Below are 17,050 nucleotides of genomic sequence, written 5' to 3'. Positions count from 1 at the left end.
GCCGCCCCGCACGAAGGTTCCGCCCGCCGGGCAGCGCCGGTAGCGGCCGGCGGCGCCGCGGCCCCCTCAGGGCGGCGGCGGTCGGGGCGCGGGGCGGCGGCGGCCCCGGCTGGCAGCGGCCCTTGGCTCCTCGCTCAGGTACCACACGGTCGTGCTTCTGAGGCGAAGCCGCGGCACGGGTGTTCGGACAGTTCACGAAAATTCTCCTTTCTTCACGCGCCTTCCAGGCCCCTGTCCTTCTCAAGTTTCGAGTTTTCGCCGCAATTTAACATCCCACGCCACAGAACGCGACAGGTGGCAAATAACCAAGGCAGTACGGCGCGGGAGGCCGTGGCCAGCGTGCAATGATGAGTAATGGCACAATTGTTCAGTACACACAGATATATAAACACACATAAAATGACCAAAAAACCCATGTACGTTTAATAAATGGTTCAGTTTCTGGACTGTCCTCACTCCTAGAGCTACCTAGAGCTATCAGTGTAGACGGGCCACCTGAATTTTGAGATACACACGCTTACAGAAAAAAAAAAAATCTTAAAAATGTGTAGGAAATAGTAATCTTGGAATCATTCAAGAAATAAAAAATTCCACACTACCTCAGTTCTGAACTGACCGGTAGAGAAGTAAATAAACAGCCTAACCAGGAAGTACAAAATACCTACCTAAAATAAAACTGATTAGGAAGAGCTATCGATCGGTCGGTTAAATGGTACATATGTGCTGCAGCTTCCCAGCACTAGGGCAGTGTTTTCGTGCAGGGTTGAGGCAACTGAGGGAGCTGGAATCGAGCTGGGGCGGATATGCAAGAAAGCCTGCGTCAGGACGGGAGTCCAGCTGAGTGTCTGCGGAGGAACCGAGTACTTCCAGAGGCTGAAATGTCCTCCATCCATCAAGAAGCTATGGTGGTAATTCTTCCTATATATTCTCAGTAATATCTTTCATGTCGATTCCATGTTAATTACTTTACACATCCTTTTTTGTTGTTTTCCCATTACGTGGCCTGATTTTTTGGTCTAACATTTCTTTAAACGTTGTTCTACATCCTGTTGTATTTGGCTATTCTCACTTTCTCTGGCTTATAACCTACGTTTTTTTTCCTCCAGTACTTGTTTTTTTTTTCCTGCTGCTTTCAGATTTGCTTTCTGAAGGATCAGTTTAAGCTCCTCCCATAATAGCAGAATAACCCCAAGCCCTCGGAGCAGCATCTGTTTTTAAAAGGAAGCCATTTATTTATCACTGAACTCTTTCATAGCAAAGATGTGTCTTTGTCTTGGAGAAATGTTGTTTGGATGGGACCTCAGGAGGTCCCTTGTCCAGGGTAAAATTAGGGAATGTATAATACAACCATAACTATACTTTCACTTAGAAGGTGTATGCGAACAGAACAACCCAAAGCTTGCAAGTTAACATCAGTTGGCTGATTTCAGATGCTACTGGGATACATCAGAATGAAAATCATCTACATTTAATAATTAATCAGCAGTTTATTTAGAAGTACTGAGGTAAAAGACTTTCAAAAAATTCCAATTTGCATTGCAAATGAAAATAGTAACTTCAAACAATATATCAGGAAAATGTTGAGAAGAAGGTTAAAATAAGGAGATCTTTCGAGTGAATGTGATTACTCAGATGTTTTGGCAACTTATTTTTTGTTGTCTTCTACCCTTCTGCTCTTGCATCAATGCCCCTGAATTTTTAAAGCCTTTCAGTCCCAGCTTTTTTTTTTTTTTTGTGATACAGCCTTATGACTTTATTTTATTCTTACCTATAATTCATATATTGTTCAGGGACTTGATAACAAAATTCAGCTAGCTCACTTGGAATCCTATTTTGTTTTTCAAGAGCTTTTTATACAACATTAATTTTCTTAGGAGGCATTTTTAACTGTCATCCCTTGTACACAAATGCAGGAACTACTTCACCTACAGACGAGTCAACTGAAACTTTTTGTGCCTACTGGGTACAACAGCCTGTGGAACAGATCTGCTGCTTCTGGTCTTTAATTTCTTCTTCACTGCACCTGCTCCATTCAGTGTCACCTCAGGTAAAGTATGTCACAGCTGATCTATCTGTACTGACACCCAGGCATTCTCTGCAGTGACCCAAGTGGGATGTGATCTGCCCCGCAGAAACCATCTGACATCACATCAGTGGTGTTTTCATCATTAAATCAATACACAAAAAAAGTACTCAAGTTCTCAAAATGATTGTGATTTTACCAGAGTAGTCACATGAGAAATTTCAGTTTGTTTCTACTTACTGGATCAATATAACCTACATTAACAAAAAAAAAAAAGTTTTGAAACAACTTTAGCTTCTTCAGCAGTACTGGAGGTTTCCCTTTTATTGTGTGCTATAGCTCTCCCAGATAAGAAATGTATTTAATCAGAAAATAAATGTATCAATGTCTAAATTGATTTACAGAAGGCTTTCCTTTTTCTGCTGCTTCTCCAACATTTAATGGTAAATAAGATGATTATCTTATAGACAATGTATTTTTTTTAAGTCTATGTAGAACATGTGAACAGTTTCCCCTTGATGATTTAATAGCGAACTAGATATAATCAGTGATGCTGACAGCTTTATTATTAATTTGAGGCTTATACTAGTTCTTATAATTGCCCCTCTTGAATAGAAAAAGGGTAATCAATCATTTCACTGTCTGAATTTCATGCACTAGGCAAATACTATTGTGTTTGAATCACCAATATTGTAGGAAAATATTTAGGACCCTTCTGTTTATTCTCCCACTCTTAAAAAATGACATCTGTTTTGTTGCAATTAAGGATAAATGCAAACACACACAAGTAATAAAACCTACATTTTCTCACTGCTATTTGACAGCTCTATAACGAACCTTTGAAAGAAATCCTCTGCCGAAGTATACGTAAAAAATTTTTAATGAGTAATGCAATTTTTCAGAAGTCAAGCAGGGTCAGGTTGAAGGTGAGGTTGATGTCTCACTGATATTCTGTGGAATCCATATGTTGCATTGGGCTCTGTTTTTTTCACAATAACGAGAGACTATTATTTCTTGAACAAATATTTCTTAAAAATGGTGGGAAATGCCAAATTCATCCTGCTTTACTAAACAGTTTCAAAACCATTATGTTTTGAGACTTCATCTCAACATTAGGACTTACTCTCAAACCTGATCCTACTAATGCCTCCATACCTTTAGTGTAACCGGAGCTCTGCCTGTTTGCTCTGACCTTGGCGAGGCGTTTCCATGCACCGTGCTGATCTGGAGCTGCTTAGTGCGGAGCCATGAGACACTACCAGCCTACCGCTGACTGTGTGCCTTTCCACTGTTAATAAGAGCTGGGCCTTAGTTTTCAATTGATATCTCCCTGTAAAAGTATGTCTGAAAGAAAAATGAACTGGAAATCATGGGTTTATACGGGGGAAAAAAAAAAGTGTTTGTGGCAGCTGCTGTTGCCCAAGCATTTGGTGTCCCTTGGCTACTTCAGATCACACAGCATGCTTCCTACTCAAGGACTTGTCTAGAAATTGGCAACCTAAGTTGAAACTCTTTCAGCACACTTTTTCAATTTGGCTTTTGCAGCTGTGGGAAAAATATAAATAACTTTTTTATTATTATTAATATAAAAAAAAAAAGGAGATTGCAGATTTCCCCCAAAATTGTAAAATTTCAAATCCAAAGAATGGATGACTTGGCTGGACTCTAAGAGACTGTAGCTTTTGAATACAGAACTAGAAGGTCTCCACAGCGACCTATCATAGTTTGAAGACACATTACAGGAGTTAAGATGAAGGCCACACAGCGTGCTGGTTTGATTTTGACCATTGAGTGCTTTGCTATGAAACATGTGGTTGAATCACCATCCCTGGAGGTCTTTAAAAAGCGTTTAAATGCAGAGCTTAGTGATATGGTTTAGTGGAGGACTTGCTAGTGTTAGGTCAGAGGTTGGACTAGGTGATCTTGGAGGTCTCTTCCAACCTCGATGATTCTGTGATTCTATGTTATTTTTGGTGAACTTCATTGTCCAGTCACTACAGGCTAATGGCAACTTCTCCAGTGATCTGAACAGGAGCAAGATGGGAAAGAACAGGTATGCTAAAAGCCAAAGGATCTGTGGTGTCTGAAGGCAGGAATGGGGTTACTGTTCACTGTGAATAACGAAACAGAAAGGGAAGGAGTAGGTATGAAAGGAGATCACCAGAAAGCAAGACAAAGTATTTGGAAAGACCAAGACGAGCGATGGAAAAGAAAATGATGGTGGAAAGGGGAAGCCTGGGAACAGTTTTAATAATTGGGCAAAAGCATGTAGTGGTTTTTCCCCAGAAGACTCTTCTGGGTTTTGCCAACTTGCAGATCAAAGACTTCCAAGTTAGAGGTTGTATTGTATTTTGTAGCCAATTCTTTCATGATTTTGGCCACTTTCTCCTTAAACCCACGTAAACTTTTTGCATCTATGGCATTTTGTAGCAAAACCATACAATTTAACTTTGTGGAACTGTTAGAGCAGGTCCAGAGGAGGGTCGATGAAAACGTTCAGAGGGCTGGAGCACCTCTCCTATGAAGAGAGGCTGAGTGAGCTGGGGTTGTTCAGCCTCGAGAAGAGAAGGCTCCAGGGAGGCCTCATTGCAGCCCTCCTGTACCTACAAGAAAGGTAGAGCCTACAAGAAAGCTGGGGAGGGACTCTGTCAGGCAGCGTTGCGACAGGACAAGGGATATCGGCTTTAAACTAGAAGAGTAGGTTTAGATTTGCTCAGAGGGTGGTGAGGCACTGGAACGGGCTGCTCAGAAAAGCTGTGGATGCCCCATCCCTGGCAGTGCTCAAAATCAGGTTGGATGGGGCTGGGGGCAGCCAAGGCTGGTGGGAGATGTCAGAACTGGACGGTCTTTAAGGTCCCTTCCAACCCAAACCATTCTGTCGTTCTATGATTCTATGCTGTGACACTAATGACTTCTCTTTGTTGTTTTGAACCTGTCTCCAGCTAGTTTCTTCTGGAGTCCCTACATATTATACTGAAGAAATGGCAAAGAAAACAGACCGTGTCAAACCTTTTCAGTAACTGAAGATTTTAGTTAAAGATAACCTCCACATAACTTTTTAAGATGGGACCTCAACTCTACACAGAGTTTAAGATGGAGGCGTAACATGAGTACTAGCGGTGGCATAGCTATATTCTCTTTCCCTGTCCTACTAATTCCTGGCATAGTCGTACAAGTTGGACCATGAGATTTCAGCGGTGTTTTTTGTTGCAAAGATCATCACTGCATGGTTTGATGAAAATCTGTCCCACGTATGTAGCTGGACGTCAGAAAGAGAGGGGACAGTCTTTATACTTAGAGGCTTTCAGAAATGTTTTAAAAGGCGTTTTTGATTTGCTAGCCACAACAGTATTTGTCTACAGATAACCTCCAAGTCCAGGACCTAAAAGTAGGTCTCATGGGTTCATTCAATACATTTGAAGTTTGGGAAAGGAACAGTATGATCTTACTCCACACACTAGCTGACCCCAAAGTAACTATGAGCTGCCAACACGATCAGGAAAACAAGGCCCTAAGAAGTCTTGGGAGCAAGGTTCCTAGCAGAGTTTGGAAGGGATTAATACCATTGTCCTTGGCTCTGGCAAGATACCATTGAGAACACCGCACACCATTCTGGTCGTGTATATTGAAAAGAAATATTACTGAAACTGGAGCAGAAAGTCACTATGGAGACTAGTGAGATGAAGGCTAAGAGAGAGGACATTTATGTCTGTAAATGCACAAAGGGTAAAAAGGGTAAATACTGTGGCGTAGGAGCTATTTAAGGCCAACACTGGCACAAGAACAAACGGATATAAACCAGCTACAAATATTTTTAGCATGAAAATCAGAAGAAGGTTCTGGGAACAGCTTCCCAGTGGGAATAATGGTGGCAAAAGATCTTAAGATGAAACTTGATACATTTATGAAAGAATTATATAATACAGCATTTGCAAAGGCTGAAGGCTGCAGCAACCCAGGAAATCCCTCCACCTTATGTTCCAGTTTATTTTGAGCCCTTAAAGGCAAAGCATAGCATTTCACTCTTCCATTCCTCTTCCTGCTCCAACCATCTGCAAGTGGACTTCAGGACCTCTCTTAAAACATATTTTAACTTCAGTGTCGTGTTCAATCTTATCTCATGCTTTTGAATTCCTTCTTGCTGTTCCTTAGAAAAGTTCTGTAAAGTATTGCCTTACATATATTACAAAAATTGACATCATCTTTTTATACCTACTGTATTTTATTTAATCTTTCCTACTTGCCAGAGTACTGCTTATCAACAAAATTCCCCTAGTCTCCAACCAATATGCAAGCAAGCATTAATCAAGTTGCCCTGCTCAAACAAAAGTGAGAGCCATTCCCCGGGTAACGCAACTACTAAGCAAACCAGGTAGCGACGTCCTGCTGGCGTTCCTGTGAGGACCATCCTCCCTGTGGTCTGATGGGTCTAGGAAAAATACAAAGTTTCTTAGTCAAGGTTTCTTTCCCCACCAGCCTCAGAAACGTTTGAGGTGAGTGTATCAATTAGTACTGGGATCTGTTCTTTAGGGAGTTTCCTGCCCATCTGGTTTACATCATCTGCTTTTCACAGAGAGAAGGGAAAGGGATGCTCAGGTTTTCCTCCTACCATCAGGCTGCTCCTTTCCATCACGTCTCTCTTACAATTCTATAGGAAAGGGGTTTCACTCCCCTTTCATTTCTGTTCCTTGCAGATTTTTGAAGGTATTCATCATCCCTAAATAAAATAACTGCCTTCCCCTACCTTTTAAATAGGAACACACTTCCTTCAGAGGTGTGTTATCTTTGACCTCCATGGGATATCCTTCGTGTTACTTACTGTCCAACATGAGAACGCTGCAAAGACAGCGTTTTTAAGGAAAGCAAAGTTACCTGCCTAGAAACTCTGTTTCTTCAAATGGATGGTCTGTCTGGCAGGCTCTCTGCTGATCTCTTAGTAGCTGGGGCAGATGCTGATTTCCAGCGTATTCCGTTCCTGAGGCTTTACAGAAGCTATACATTCCAAGTTGTCTTAAAAGTATTTTGTTTTGAATTACTTTACTAGGCTAGTATTTCACCTGTCTGCACACACACAGAAAGAACAAACCACCAAAAATACAAAAGCAAAAAAAAAAAAAAGCCACACCGAACGATGAAAAAGTCAGAAACTTGTAACTGAGACTCAAGCCAGTTTTCATACACAGAAGTTCAGGCTGTGACTAGCTGCCTAATGGCCCCTTTTCTGCAAGTCATTACCACAGGCGACTCCTAAAGACTTATAGCAGCTTTCAGACTGGAGAGTGAAGAACCGCGTATAATTCCATCTGTCTGTAAAAGTTTTAAAGGAATGTTCCCACTCCAGCGGAGGCTGGTTTGGAGGTTTTTGAGACCACCATCAGGATAACCGACTGCGATCAGCGGAGGGAGGCGGGTGTATTCACAGCATTAAGGCAGCGGGTAAGCCGAATGCATTAACTGAAGCATTCACCCAGTCTTGCAGTACTAAATAGAGGTCTCGTAAGGAAACTACCGGAGGACCAGCCTAAAGCACTTCTTTGCGTAGCGGGGAGCGAGCTTCTGGAGCTTGCTGCTGCTGCAGGTGCCGGCGGCAGACAGGACCAGCAGGGCCAAAAAGGCGACAGCCTCGGAGGCAAGACGCCCACGAGCGGGCACTAACAACGAGAGACGTCCCCCCGGCAGCCCCGGTTCCAGCGGCTGCAGACCCCGGCGCAGGAAGCACGCCGGGGCCAGCGGCCCCCCGCTCCCCCGGGGCCGGGGAGGCTGCAGGGGGCAGCAGGCGCTCGCGCACCACGCCGGGCGGAGGCGGCAGCTCGGAGCGAGCCCGGACGGCCGCGGGGGAGCTTCTCGCCGCCCGCGGGGCTCCCTCAGGGGCCCGTGCGAGGCGCGAGGGCCGCCCCAGGCCGAGCGGCGGCGGGGAGCTCCGCCCGGCACCGCCCGCCCCCACCTCGACTCCCGGCCCGGCCCGGCCCGGCCCGGCCACTTCCGGCCGCGGGAGGGGGAGGGGCCGCGGCGAGCGCAGCGGGCCGCCCACGTGACGGGTCGCAGCACCGCCGCTCTGCGCGGCGGCTCACACCTCGCGCCGCCCGTATCCCTCCGCCCGCCGCGGGCTCGGCCCCCGCGGGGCGGCGGCGGCGGCGGCGGCGGCGAGAGAGAGAGGGAGGGGAGGGGGGCGGAGGAGCGGCGCGGCGCGGCTGGGGCCGGGCGCGGGCGGCGGGGCGGCGATGCGGCGGCGGGGCGGCGGGACTACTTTTCCGGGGCGGCGGCGGCGGCGGCGGCGGAGGGGGCGGGGCGGCAGCGCGGCGGCGCGTCCCCTCTCGGAAGCTGCAGCCATGATGGGAGCCTAGCGCTGGCGCGGCGCTGCTGGGCGCGGGGGATGAGCCAGGCCGCGCTGCCGGCCCGCACGCCCTGAGGAGCCGCCGCCGCCCCGCCGAGCGCCCGCCCGCCCGCCCGGCCCCACCGCGCGGCTCCGGGCCCCCCGCCGCCGCCGCTGCCGCCGCCGCCGCCCCGGGCGGGGAGCGGAGCGGGGCGGAGCGGGGCCGGGCCGGGGGGGCGCCCCGCGCCGCTGTCACCATTGCTGGGGCCCGGAGCGCCGGAGAGCTGCTCTCTCCGCCTCCGCCGCGCTCGCCTCAAAGACGGCGGCGGCGGCGGCGGCTCCCTCAGGGACTCGGCCCGGCCCCGAAGCCTCCCTGCTCGGCCGCCGCCGCCGCTCCCGCCCCGGCAGGAGGAGGAGGAGGAGGAGGAGGAGGAGGGGGGGGGGGCAGCCGCCGCCGCTGCCGGGAGCCGCCGCCGCCGCCGCGGGGGGAGGCGGGCCCAGCCGGGGCTGAGCCGCGGCAGCAGCAGGCCCCGCGCCCGGGGCTGCCCGGCGGCCGCCGGCCCTCCGCCGCCGCCCGGCCCCGCGCCCCGCCGCCGCCGCCCGGCCTCTGCGCGCTGTCCCGGAGCGGCCCCCGGCTGCCAGACATGACCGCCATCATCAAAGAGATCGTCAGCAGGAACAAAAGGCGCTACCAGGAGGATGGCTTCGACCTGGACCTGACCTGTATCCTCCCGGCGCCGCCGGAGCCCGACGGCGAGCGGTGCGCGGCGAGCTATTGCATCAGACCCGCGCCGCGGTTACCTAACGCGCTTCCCGGGGCCGCTGCGCCCTCCCCGCCGCGCCTCGGCCGCCTTTTGTCGGGGCCGGGCGGACCCCCCGGAGCTGCGGCCCGCCGGGGGGCCCGGCGCCGTTCCCCGCCGAGCGGAGCCGCAGGGGCGGGCGGCGGGGGCCCTCGGCCCCGCTCGGGTCGCTGCCGGCCGTGTGGCAGGAGGGGCGAAGCCTGGGTCCTGCGCCCTCGGCCAGGCAGAGCGAGCCCTTGGTCTCAGTCAGATGGAGCGAAGGTCTCAATCGCAAGGAATGGGCTTAAATTAAAGTTAAAAAAAAAAAAAAACCTTACTTTCCTACCGTGACATGTAAACCGTGCTTTGGCATAATCTCAGCTGCAGTAAGCACCAGGATGTATTACAAACGAGAACGCACTGAGTCTTGTTGAAGAGGATTGCGAGGAGTGTGATTCCGGAATATGTTCTTAGTGTGCAATTATGACTAATGAGTCAAACTGTGGAGAAGCCTTGCTAGTGTGTTGCTTTGGTGGCCTTTGGAACAGATGTGCAGTAGCAGCAGCAGGCAGATGTTGAGCTCCAAACGCCATGCAGAGTTAATGGCGTGCAGGGGCTGTGCTGTGGCTGTAGCAGTCTTCGTGGTGTAGAAGGTTCATTATTGTACTTGAGAGGTTTTGGTGTAAGAATAGGAACTGTGCCTGAAAGTTAGAGCCATCCTGGGAAAAATGATAGTAGTATGCAGACCTGGGCTTAGAGTTTGATTTTTGGGTGGCCGTGTGCGGAGCTGGGAGTTAGGCCTGGCAGTCCTCGTGGATCCCTTCCAGCCCTTCCGTGATTCTGACAAGCGCTCTAGAAAGAGAGCTTGCTGCTCGACAGCAAGGCCAGGGTGAAAATTACTGTTTTTCAGAACTCATAGCAGATGCTACAAATACAACCCGGTTCCTGGACAGGATCAGCACCAATTACTGCAGTCACTAGCACAGAGCTCGAGCTGTTACGTTGATGCTTGGCCTAATGTGTTGGTGGCTTCAAAAGGGCCTGAAAGGTTCTTGACTTCAGCAGGCTACTGCCGAGCTTTTAGTTAGGAAGCGCCCTCTCTGCTACGTAATTCTTGCATTCTGTTTGTGGTGTTGATAAAACGTAGTTTTAGACTTGCCTTTGCAATGTTTGCGCTTGGTCATTTTGTTGGCCTACGATTAGGGCAGCTGTAACGCTGACACAGGCCAGAGCAGCACACGGTGCTGACTTAAAGACAGAAAGTCTGAGTGAGATTTCTGATTCTCTGAGTAATGCGTTCGCTGGGAACTTGTGGACTATGGAAAGAGTTAAGTGGTGGCAAAATGGTTAGCTTTTGGCTTCATCGTTGTAGAATTCGGTGTTGCAGGTATCTTTGTCCAAATATACCATTAGTTGGCATAGTTTTTTGATGCAAACAGACCCTTTTAACTAGTAATCTGTTCTTGGCAAGAAAATTGTTGAATTTTGAACCTGGATTTCCTTACTCAGGGTTGCTAAGGATATGCCAAATGAAGTTTTTTGCTTTTTTTTTTTTTTTTAATTGTCTCACTACATTCTTAGATTTTTGGATTAAAGATAGGCCACTGAAGACTGGATTTGGGCTAGTTTTTCCAAAAGCAGCAGCTGGCTGCAATTCTGTAATGAAATTAGTGGAAAAAGCATTTTTTTTTAACCGTTGCAAAGACATCTTTGGAAGGAGCTTACACTCTTTTTTTCGTAGCTGCACATTTGAACGGATAACTAATGAACGAAGACTGCTGTGTGTACAGTATAATGACTTTACTTGAAGGCTGACACTGGTGCAGAAGTGAAAGTTTAATTTTTTCATCACTGTGCAGGCTTTCTTGGACATGCTTTTTTTGCGGGGTTTTGATGGAATTGTTGCTCATCGTATCTGGCACTTGGAAAATAACCTGCTTGTTTCTTACGTGCATAAACAGAGGACTAGACTGGGAGTCAGTTGTCTGAGAGCGAGATGTCCAGTGAAGGAAATGAGCACCCCTGAAACTTAAATGAGGTATTTGGGAAGGCGTGTGGTGCGTGATAGGAGGACTGGGATTTAAGATCTCAAAGGAACTTCTCATCCTGTGGCGGAGCGCAAAATTTTGGGACTGAAGCAAGCGAGCATCTGCACTTCTGCTGCTGGTTAACTCTGCCTCCCTGCGTTCCCACTTGTGTGGGAGCATCCTGTGGGTACTGGCTCTTTTCAGGGCAGCTGTTTCTGTCAAGCTAAAAGACTAAGAGAGGTGTGAGGCCCTGTGATTTGGGCATTTAGCTGGGATGAGGCAAACTGCACGGTGGATTCCTCTTGCAAACAGGAACTGGGCATTGCTGCCTAGGCTGGGCAGGTGCGGAATGAAGCCCTCCAGCGAACCTGCTAGGGCAGGGGCTTGCATCCAGGTGGGGTGTGATCAGCAGACTGTGTGCGGAGGTCTGTCTCGCCTCGTGTGCCTGTCTTTGAGGCGGGGTTCATCTCTCAGCGTCCCAGGAGGATGAAGGATTTGTGTCTGTGTATTTCAGTCACGGCTAATTCTCCAAGGCACCATGGGGAGCACCTGAGCCCCACAACACGGCCTGAGTTAGGTGCTGGAGTGCCAACGTGTACCCTTCATGGACCTGGGCTGGAATGTCTGGCTTTTTTTCCTACAGGCTGCATTACATCCTTTTAAAATGAGTGCAGATGTATGTACATTGTATGTTGTACATGGGACTCGCAGTTAAGAATGATTCCTGTGTTGGTAAAGTAGGGTTTTAAGAAAGGGAAATAATGACTTCTCCAAATCAGTAGATTTGCATATACTAGATGAAAATAGTCCTATATGCTAATTGTGAAATGTGTCTTTAAAAACATATTGACATCACTTCTCATCTGATCAAATATTCTTGTCCCTGAACAGTCTTTTTCTGCACATTTTGTGAAAAAATATTTTTGAAATTGGAAGAGGAAAAGGTTCTAACACTGGAGCCACTAAGTCGTCTTCTTAATACTTCATTTCAGATATTGTATTCCTGATTTATTCATGTTTCTGTCTTCCTTCTGTAATACTGGATACCTTTTTGTTGCAAATGGGTGAGAAGGAAAGTTTGGATTAACAGATTTCTTCTAAGATGGATGCAATTTTTTTTATGAAGAAAGGACTGTTATATTGTCCGAGGCACTATAATCTTCGGGATTTCTGAAATTGTGCGGCTCAGTTGTCGACCGTTTTCCTGCAAAGAGTTGCGTGCAAGTCCTACACGTTACATTGCTTGCATGTGTCTTAGGTCTGTGCATAACTTAGTTTAGCAAGTGGCTTAACCGTGTGAGACCGAAGTGAAAAATCAGTGCAACTGCTTCGTGTGCGCATTATAGCATTGTTTGGGCTTCCCTCATATTTCCAGGCCTTCTGTTATGTGTGAGCATGGCAGACTAGGCTTAGCATGGGATGGAGCACGCCTGCCCTGTGCTTAATTGCAGCATGTGTTTCTCATGACCTACATATTGTATAAACTGCTGTAATATTCAGTAAAGATCAGCTGTTGGATGCAATTTGTTTCCAAGTCTTGCCTGTGTTTGTCTCACATACTAGAAGGCAGAGAATGCTAAAATTGTGAGTGGAAGCTGCTTAGAATATAATGCAACCTCATGCTATTTGTGGTCCTGAAGCATTTTGCATTTTTAATAAAAAATTATGTGACTTCAGTAAAAATGGCTCAGCTTCCAAGAAAAAAATGATTTAATGGCATAAGGTACATCCTGAGTTTAAAAATAGAGCTGGAAATTCCATTTGTTTAAAATACTTGCTTTCATTTTGAAACTGAAGTTTGTTAGGTATTTGTAATGTTTGTCTTGCCTGCAAGCACAGTAAGGGCTGGTAAGGGATTAGGAGAGACTGGAAGAAATGAAGTGGTAAAGGGTTTTGCTGGTGGAAGAGTATTTCTTTGTTGATGAGTAAACCACGTTACTTAGTTGTGTTAAGCACCTGACAGATTCATTTTACGTGTGGAGCCTGGATGATTTTGAGCGTTGGACAAGATGAGTACTGATTTTGCTTTGAATTTATCTTAAAAGTTTGTTTGAATAGCCACTTTCTCAGAGTTAGGTTCAGTTACCTGCTTGCTGTAGGATGTGTTTGATGCTGGGAAAATCAGTCTTTATGTGCTTCCAGGGATCAAGATCTTTGAGTTGTCCAGAGAGAGCAAGAAGGTGTCGATTGGTGCAAATTCATGCATTTTCTCTTCTGAGGTTGAAGATGTGCCTGTTGGTCTATCCGTTGTTTTTCCTCACAACCAAGAAAACCTTTGACATCTTGTTGTACTACGTGCATATTTGCAGATAGCGTAGTTTGACAGCTGAAGCCTACGCACAGAAAAACCCGTCCCATAGAGCGCTCGGTTGTGCAACCCTTGCTGCATCAGTTTAAAGAAGCCCCAGTCGCTTTCTGCCCAGCTTTTCTGGTGCAGTTAAAGGTGCTTGACAAGTTAAAAGCTCGTCTCTTTGCGCTTACTTAAATGGAGTGCAGGCTTCCTAATGAACTACTTGATCTTGCATCATCAAAATTTTTTAATCAATGCGCAGCGTTGCTGGGGACTGTTTGCACAAGCTAAACATGAAGTTAAAAAATAACCGCTTGTGCACACTTTTAAGTCAACAAAAGCTGCAAACTAATTCTCTGCTTCATGTAGTTCTGCTGTTTAAGTGATGGCTAAATGTGCTTTTCAAGTTAAGGAAAGAAATTAGTACAGATAATGCGAGCACCTTGTAAAATTTTCTCAAATTGACCTCTAAAGGAAAAAAAAAAAAAAAACAGAACACAACTGAGGCTAATCTTCATTGAAATCTGTTTGTAAGCTTAGTTAACTGTGTGTAATTTTCAGAACAGCCGAGGCTTTCCCGTAAAACACTGTTAAAAGGGTAACGCTAAACAAAGTGCAAGCTTTCCTTGAGCTGCTCCTGGTTGTGAGCATTGTGATTTTAAGGAGAAATCCAAGTTGATTTTTGTCGTTTCTGTCCCTGTCCCACTGCTGAGTTGTTGTCAGCTGTGAAATTGCCTTTGGCGATGCTGCTTGGTGCTTTGGTGAGGACAGCTTGGCCAGTGTTGGGTGCTGCTGAAGATCCCCCCCCCCCCGTTTGGCTCTGGGGGCAACTGGCTGGCCCCGTGTCAGCACTGCGCTAAACTGCGCTCTCGAAGAAGGCCGATGAATTTTGAAAGTGAATCTCTCTAGGAGATCGTGCTAGTCAGGAAGGCCCTTCTGTCCTCCAGATAATTACGCGCAACTTCCTCTGACTTCATGAGATGCTTACGGTGTGTTTAGGGAAAGGATACAGCCTTGAGTGTGGCTAATACTGCCATGGTCTGATACGCGCTGGATGATCAGGTGGCTCTGGACGGCTGCTAGGCTGGTGATCGCTTGCTACATCTCATGTAAGACACCTTACTTTGACTACCAAAAGGTTTTGAAGTACAGCAAATGCTGTAGAGGAAGCTAGTATTTACTAAATGGTGTGTTACAGCGCTGCATGGAGAAGTACTGATTTTTCTATTTTTTTTCCCAAAAGAGGTGATTGTATCTTTTGTTTTCAACCTTACAGGATGATTTGGACACCTAAGTCCTCTTTGTTGTTATGGAAGCAGTTGGTATCACTCATTCAGTAATAATCTTACCACAATAATGTGTTTTATTAACACATTTTTAAAAACCCATGTGCTAAAAAAGAGTAAGGCCGCACTGAAACTAAACTTTGGAATGCAATAAGTATGAAATCATTTTTTTTTGTTAAGTTTCTGTCTACCAAGTTGCTTTTGCCAATAGTGAATTTCTGAATGGTTTCTTAAATTATATATTTAAATGAACTAATATTTTAGCCATATCGATGTCGCATAAGCTGACAAATTATACGTATGGTACTGTAGCCTAGAGTGTTCCATTACAACATGTTTAAACAAGAAAATGGTTCTTGTATAATGATTTAAGGGACAATAGTTGTGTTCTAAGAAACTGAAGGAAAAAAAAGGGAGGGTATAGACAATTGAGCTGTCAAATCCCTTAATTACATTACAGTCCTAAGTTGCTGTCATTAGTCATAACTAACCTAATTTTAAAGCCCACCTCCTTTCTAGCTGGAGTACCCAGCTAGTAATCTGGAGCTCAAAGGTATATGTGCTTTGTATTTGCTGTGGATATTGGTCTTGATTTGTTGCTGAATGGCTTTTCAAGGGGGTAAACTGGCCGTGGTGTTGGGCTGTGAACGGTGATTGCTGGATGTGTCTGGTGTCTCGTCACAAATCCTAGGGTAGTCGTGGGTCCCTGCGATTTGGTACTTCTCCGGTGGTTTGGGGCCTTGCAGCCGCACGAGTAATTCCCGTGAGTTACTGGCACGGGTGCTTCTTGACTGTAAGGAGGGAATTTATCTTAAAATGTGGGAATGTATGTACATAGCCCCATGGAGCACGAGCTCTCCTGAAATGTGGACGTTTTGTGGGTAGTTGACTGTGCATTGTGCTCAGAGGTTGCTCTTAGTTGTATCTTCATCCAGACTGATACTTCAGATGCAAACAAATCCTTGTTCCAGTTCCTAATTCAGGCTAGCATCCTCTTTGCTCCTGTAGTCATCTGCCTCATTTACCATCTTGTGTACAGAGCCATGAAAAAAGAGCTTTGTAGAATGGAAGTATAATAATCATGCAATTAGGCCCCGTATCATACTGCATAAATCTCAGTTATCTTAATAACGATTTTTAGGAAACAGAGCTAAAGTAGTGGGCTCTGTGATTCAAATGGTAATTGGCTGTGCAGCTAAAAAATTAAACTCAGCCGCTGTATGTTTGGGATGATGACTATTGCAAAAGCTGGCTTTGTTCCCTTTAAAGATGAAGTCCTGGCTTCACAGCCCCAGCGTGCAGCAGTGCATAAAAACTGCGTAATATCCAATTCTTTGCAGTGAAGTGCTTAAGAAATGTCGTATAAACTTCATTCTGCCTTTGTAGGGATGTAGTATAATAGGTTTTAATTGCATGATTAATTTTTTTAGGGGCCTGTGCTTAATTCTCTGCTTTGCATGGATATATATTGGGCTAGAATTGAAGCAGTTGGGTGTTTTCTCTTCTTTGGTTCCTTGTGTGAATGGGTGTTACTTCTCTAAGACATTTTTTGTGCTAACATTAAGAGGAGGAAAACACTGGATCTCGTTAGAACTAAATATTATCTACTTAGGGCTGCTTGATTGAGAAATGGTTTATTAGGCTGGCCTTATGCCTGGTTTTGCTGCTTGTCTTTATATTCTCTTGTAACCGCCCCCTGAAATTAAGTCTTCTAATGCTGAAAAATTCATATAAATCTAGCTTAAGTTTCATAAAGCTTTTTAGTGCAACGTTTGTCCGCCAGCCTGACAGCAATTTTATATTCCCTTGTGTCTGAAAGTTTTGGATGTCCTTTCAGACTTGCAAGAAGTTGAGTCTGAGCCATTTTTCACTTCCTGTCAGTAAATATCAACGTAGTGACTCTCCGTGCTGAGTTCTTTTACTGAATAAAATTCTTGTACTCTTCTGTGGGTGTTTGAGGTTAAGATCTGCTTAAGTACACAGCGGTGCTTCTTTAGAGGAGCTCCTGCGAAGTGTGGTAGCGTTCTGAGAGCGCCCCTGGGGAGGTCCCACGCTCTGTTGTCAAAGAGTTCGTCCTGATTTGGGTTCATAGGCAAAAACGGGTACGTTTGTCACGTTGGAAATCTCCAACTGAGACGCGGAAGTGGAGCTTCTTCCCTGCGTTGCCTCCAGACAGAAGGCCGAGGCAGGACAGCTGCCCGGCCTGCCACGTGCGGCTGTCCCCGCGGCGCGGTAGCAGGCTGGGGTGCTGGAGCGCGTACAGAAAGCAGGGGCTCGCTTTACTTACATGGCTTCTTCCAAAGCGTGAGCAGAAGCAGGAGACCTTCCTAAC

The 17,050-nt window shown here is 46.5% G+C and overlaps 1 protein-coding gene and 2 long non-coding RNA genes across 8 annotated transcripts in view; 2 read left to right on the top strand and 1 right to left on the bottom strand.

Moving 5' to 3' along the window:
- The first annotated feature begins 3 nt into the window (after positions 1 to 3).
- On the top strand, positions 4 to 6,188 carry LOC106030209 (uncharacterized). Of its 6 annotated transcripts, XR_010832724.1 has the most exons (5): positions 6 to 351; positions 762 to 908; positions 1,914 to 2,047; positions 4,015 to 4,076; positions 4,966 to 6,188. It is a non-coding gene; the product is annotated as an uncharacterized lncRNA (long non-coding RNA). The 6 variants fall into 6 exon arrangements; XR_010832723.1 differs by having other exon boundaries at positions 9 to 351; positions 4,015 to 6,185; XR_001203591.3 differs by lacking the exon at positions 4,015 to 4,076 and having other exon boundaries at positions 11 to 351; positions 4,966 to 6,183.
- On the bottom strand, positions 5,816 to 8,131 carry LOC125183400 (uncharacterized). Its single transcript, XR_010832725.1, has 2 exons — positions 6,768 to 8,131; positions 5,816 to 6,452 (listed from the first exon to the last, which is right to left on the bottom strand). It is a non-coding gene; the product is annotated as an uncharacterized lncRNA (long non-coding RNA).
- Positions 8,132 to 8,795: 664 nt separating this feature from the next.
- The window catches only part of PTEN (phosphatase and tensin homolog), a 49,336-nt gene continuing 41,081 nt past the window's right edge, over positions 8,796 to 17,050 (top strand). The window contains exon 1 of the mRNA XM_048069192.2: positions 8,796 to 9,059. Within this exon, the coding sequence (XP_047925149.1) occupies positions 8,981 to 9,059 (79 nt within the window). The 5' untranslated portion in view covers positions 8,796 to 8,980. The remainder of the gene's footprint in view (positions 9,060 to 17,050) is intronic.

Source organism: Anser cygnoides, chromosome 7 (genome assembly GCF_040182565.1).
Source record: "Anser cygnoides isolate HZ-2024a breed goose chromosome 7, Taihu_goose_T2T_genome, whole genome shotgun sequence".
NCBI classification, from domain to species: Eukaryota; Metazoa; Chordata; class Aves; order Anseriformes; family Anatidae; genus Anser; species Anser cygnoides.
This window is presented reverse-complemented; position numbering and strand designations above follow the sequence as displayed.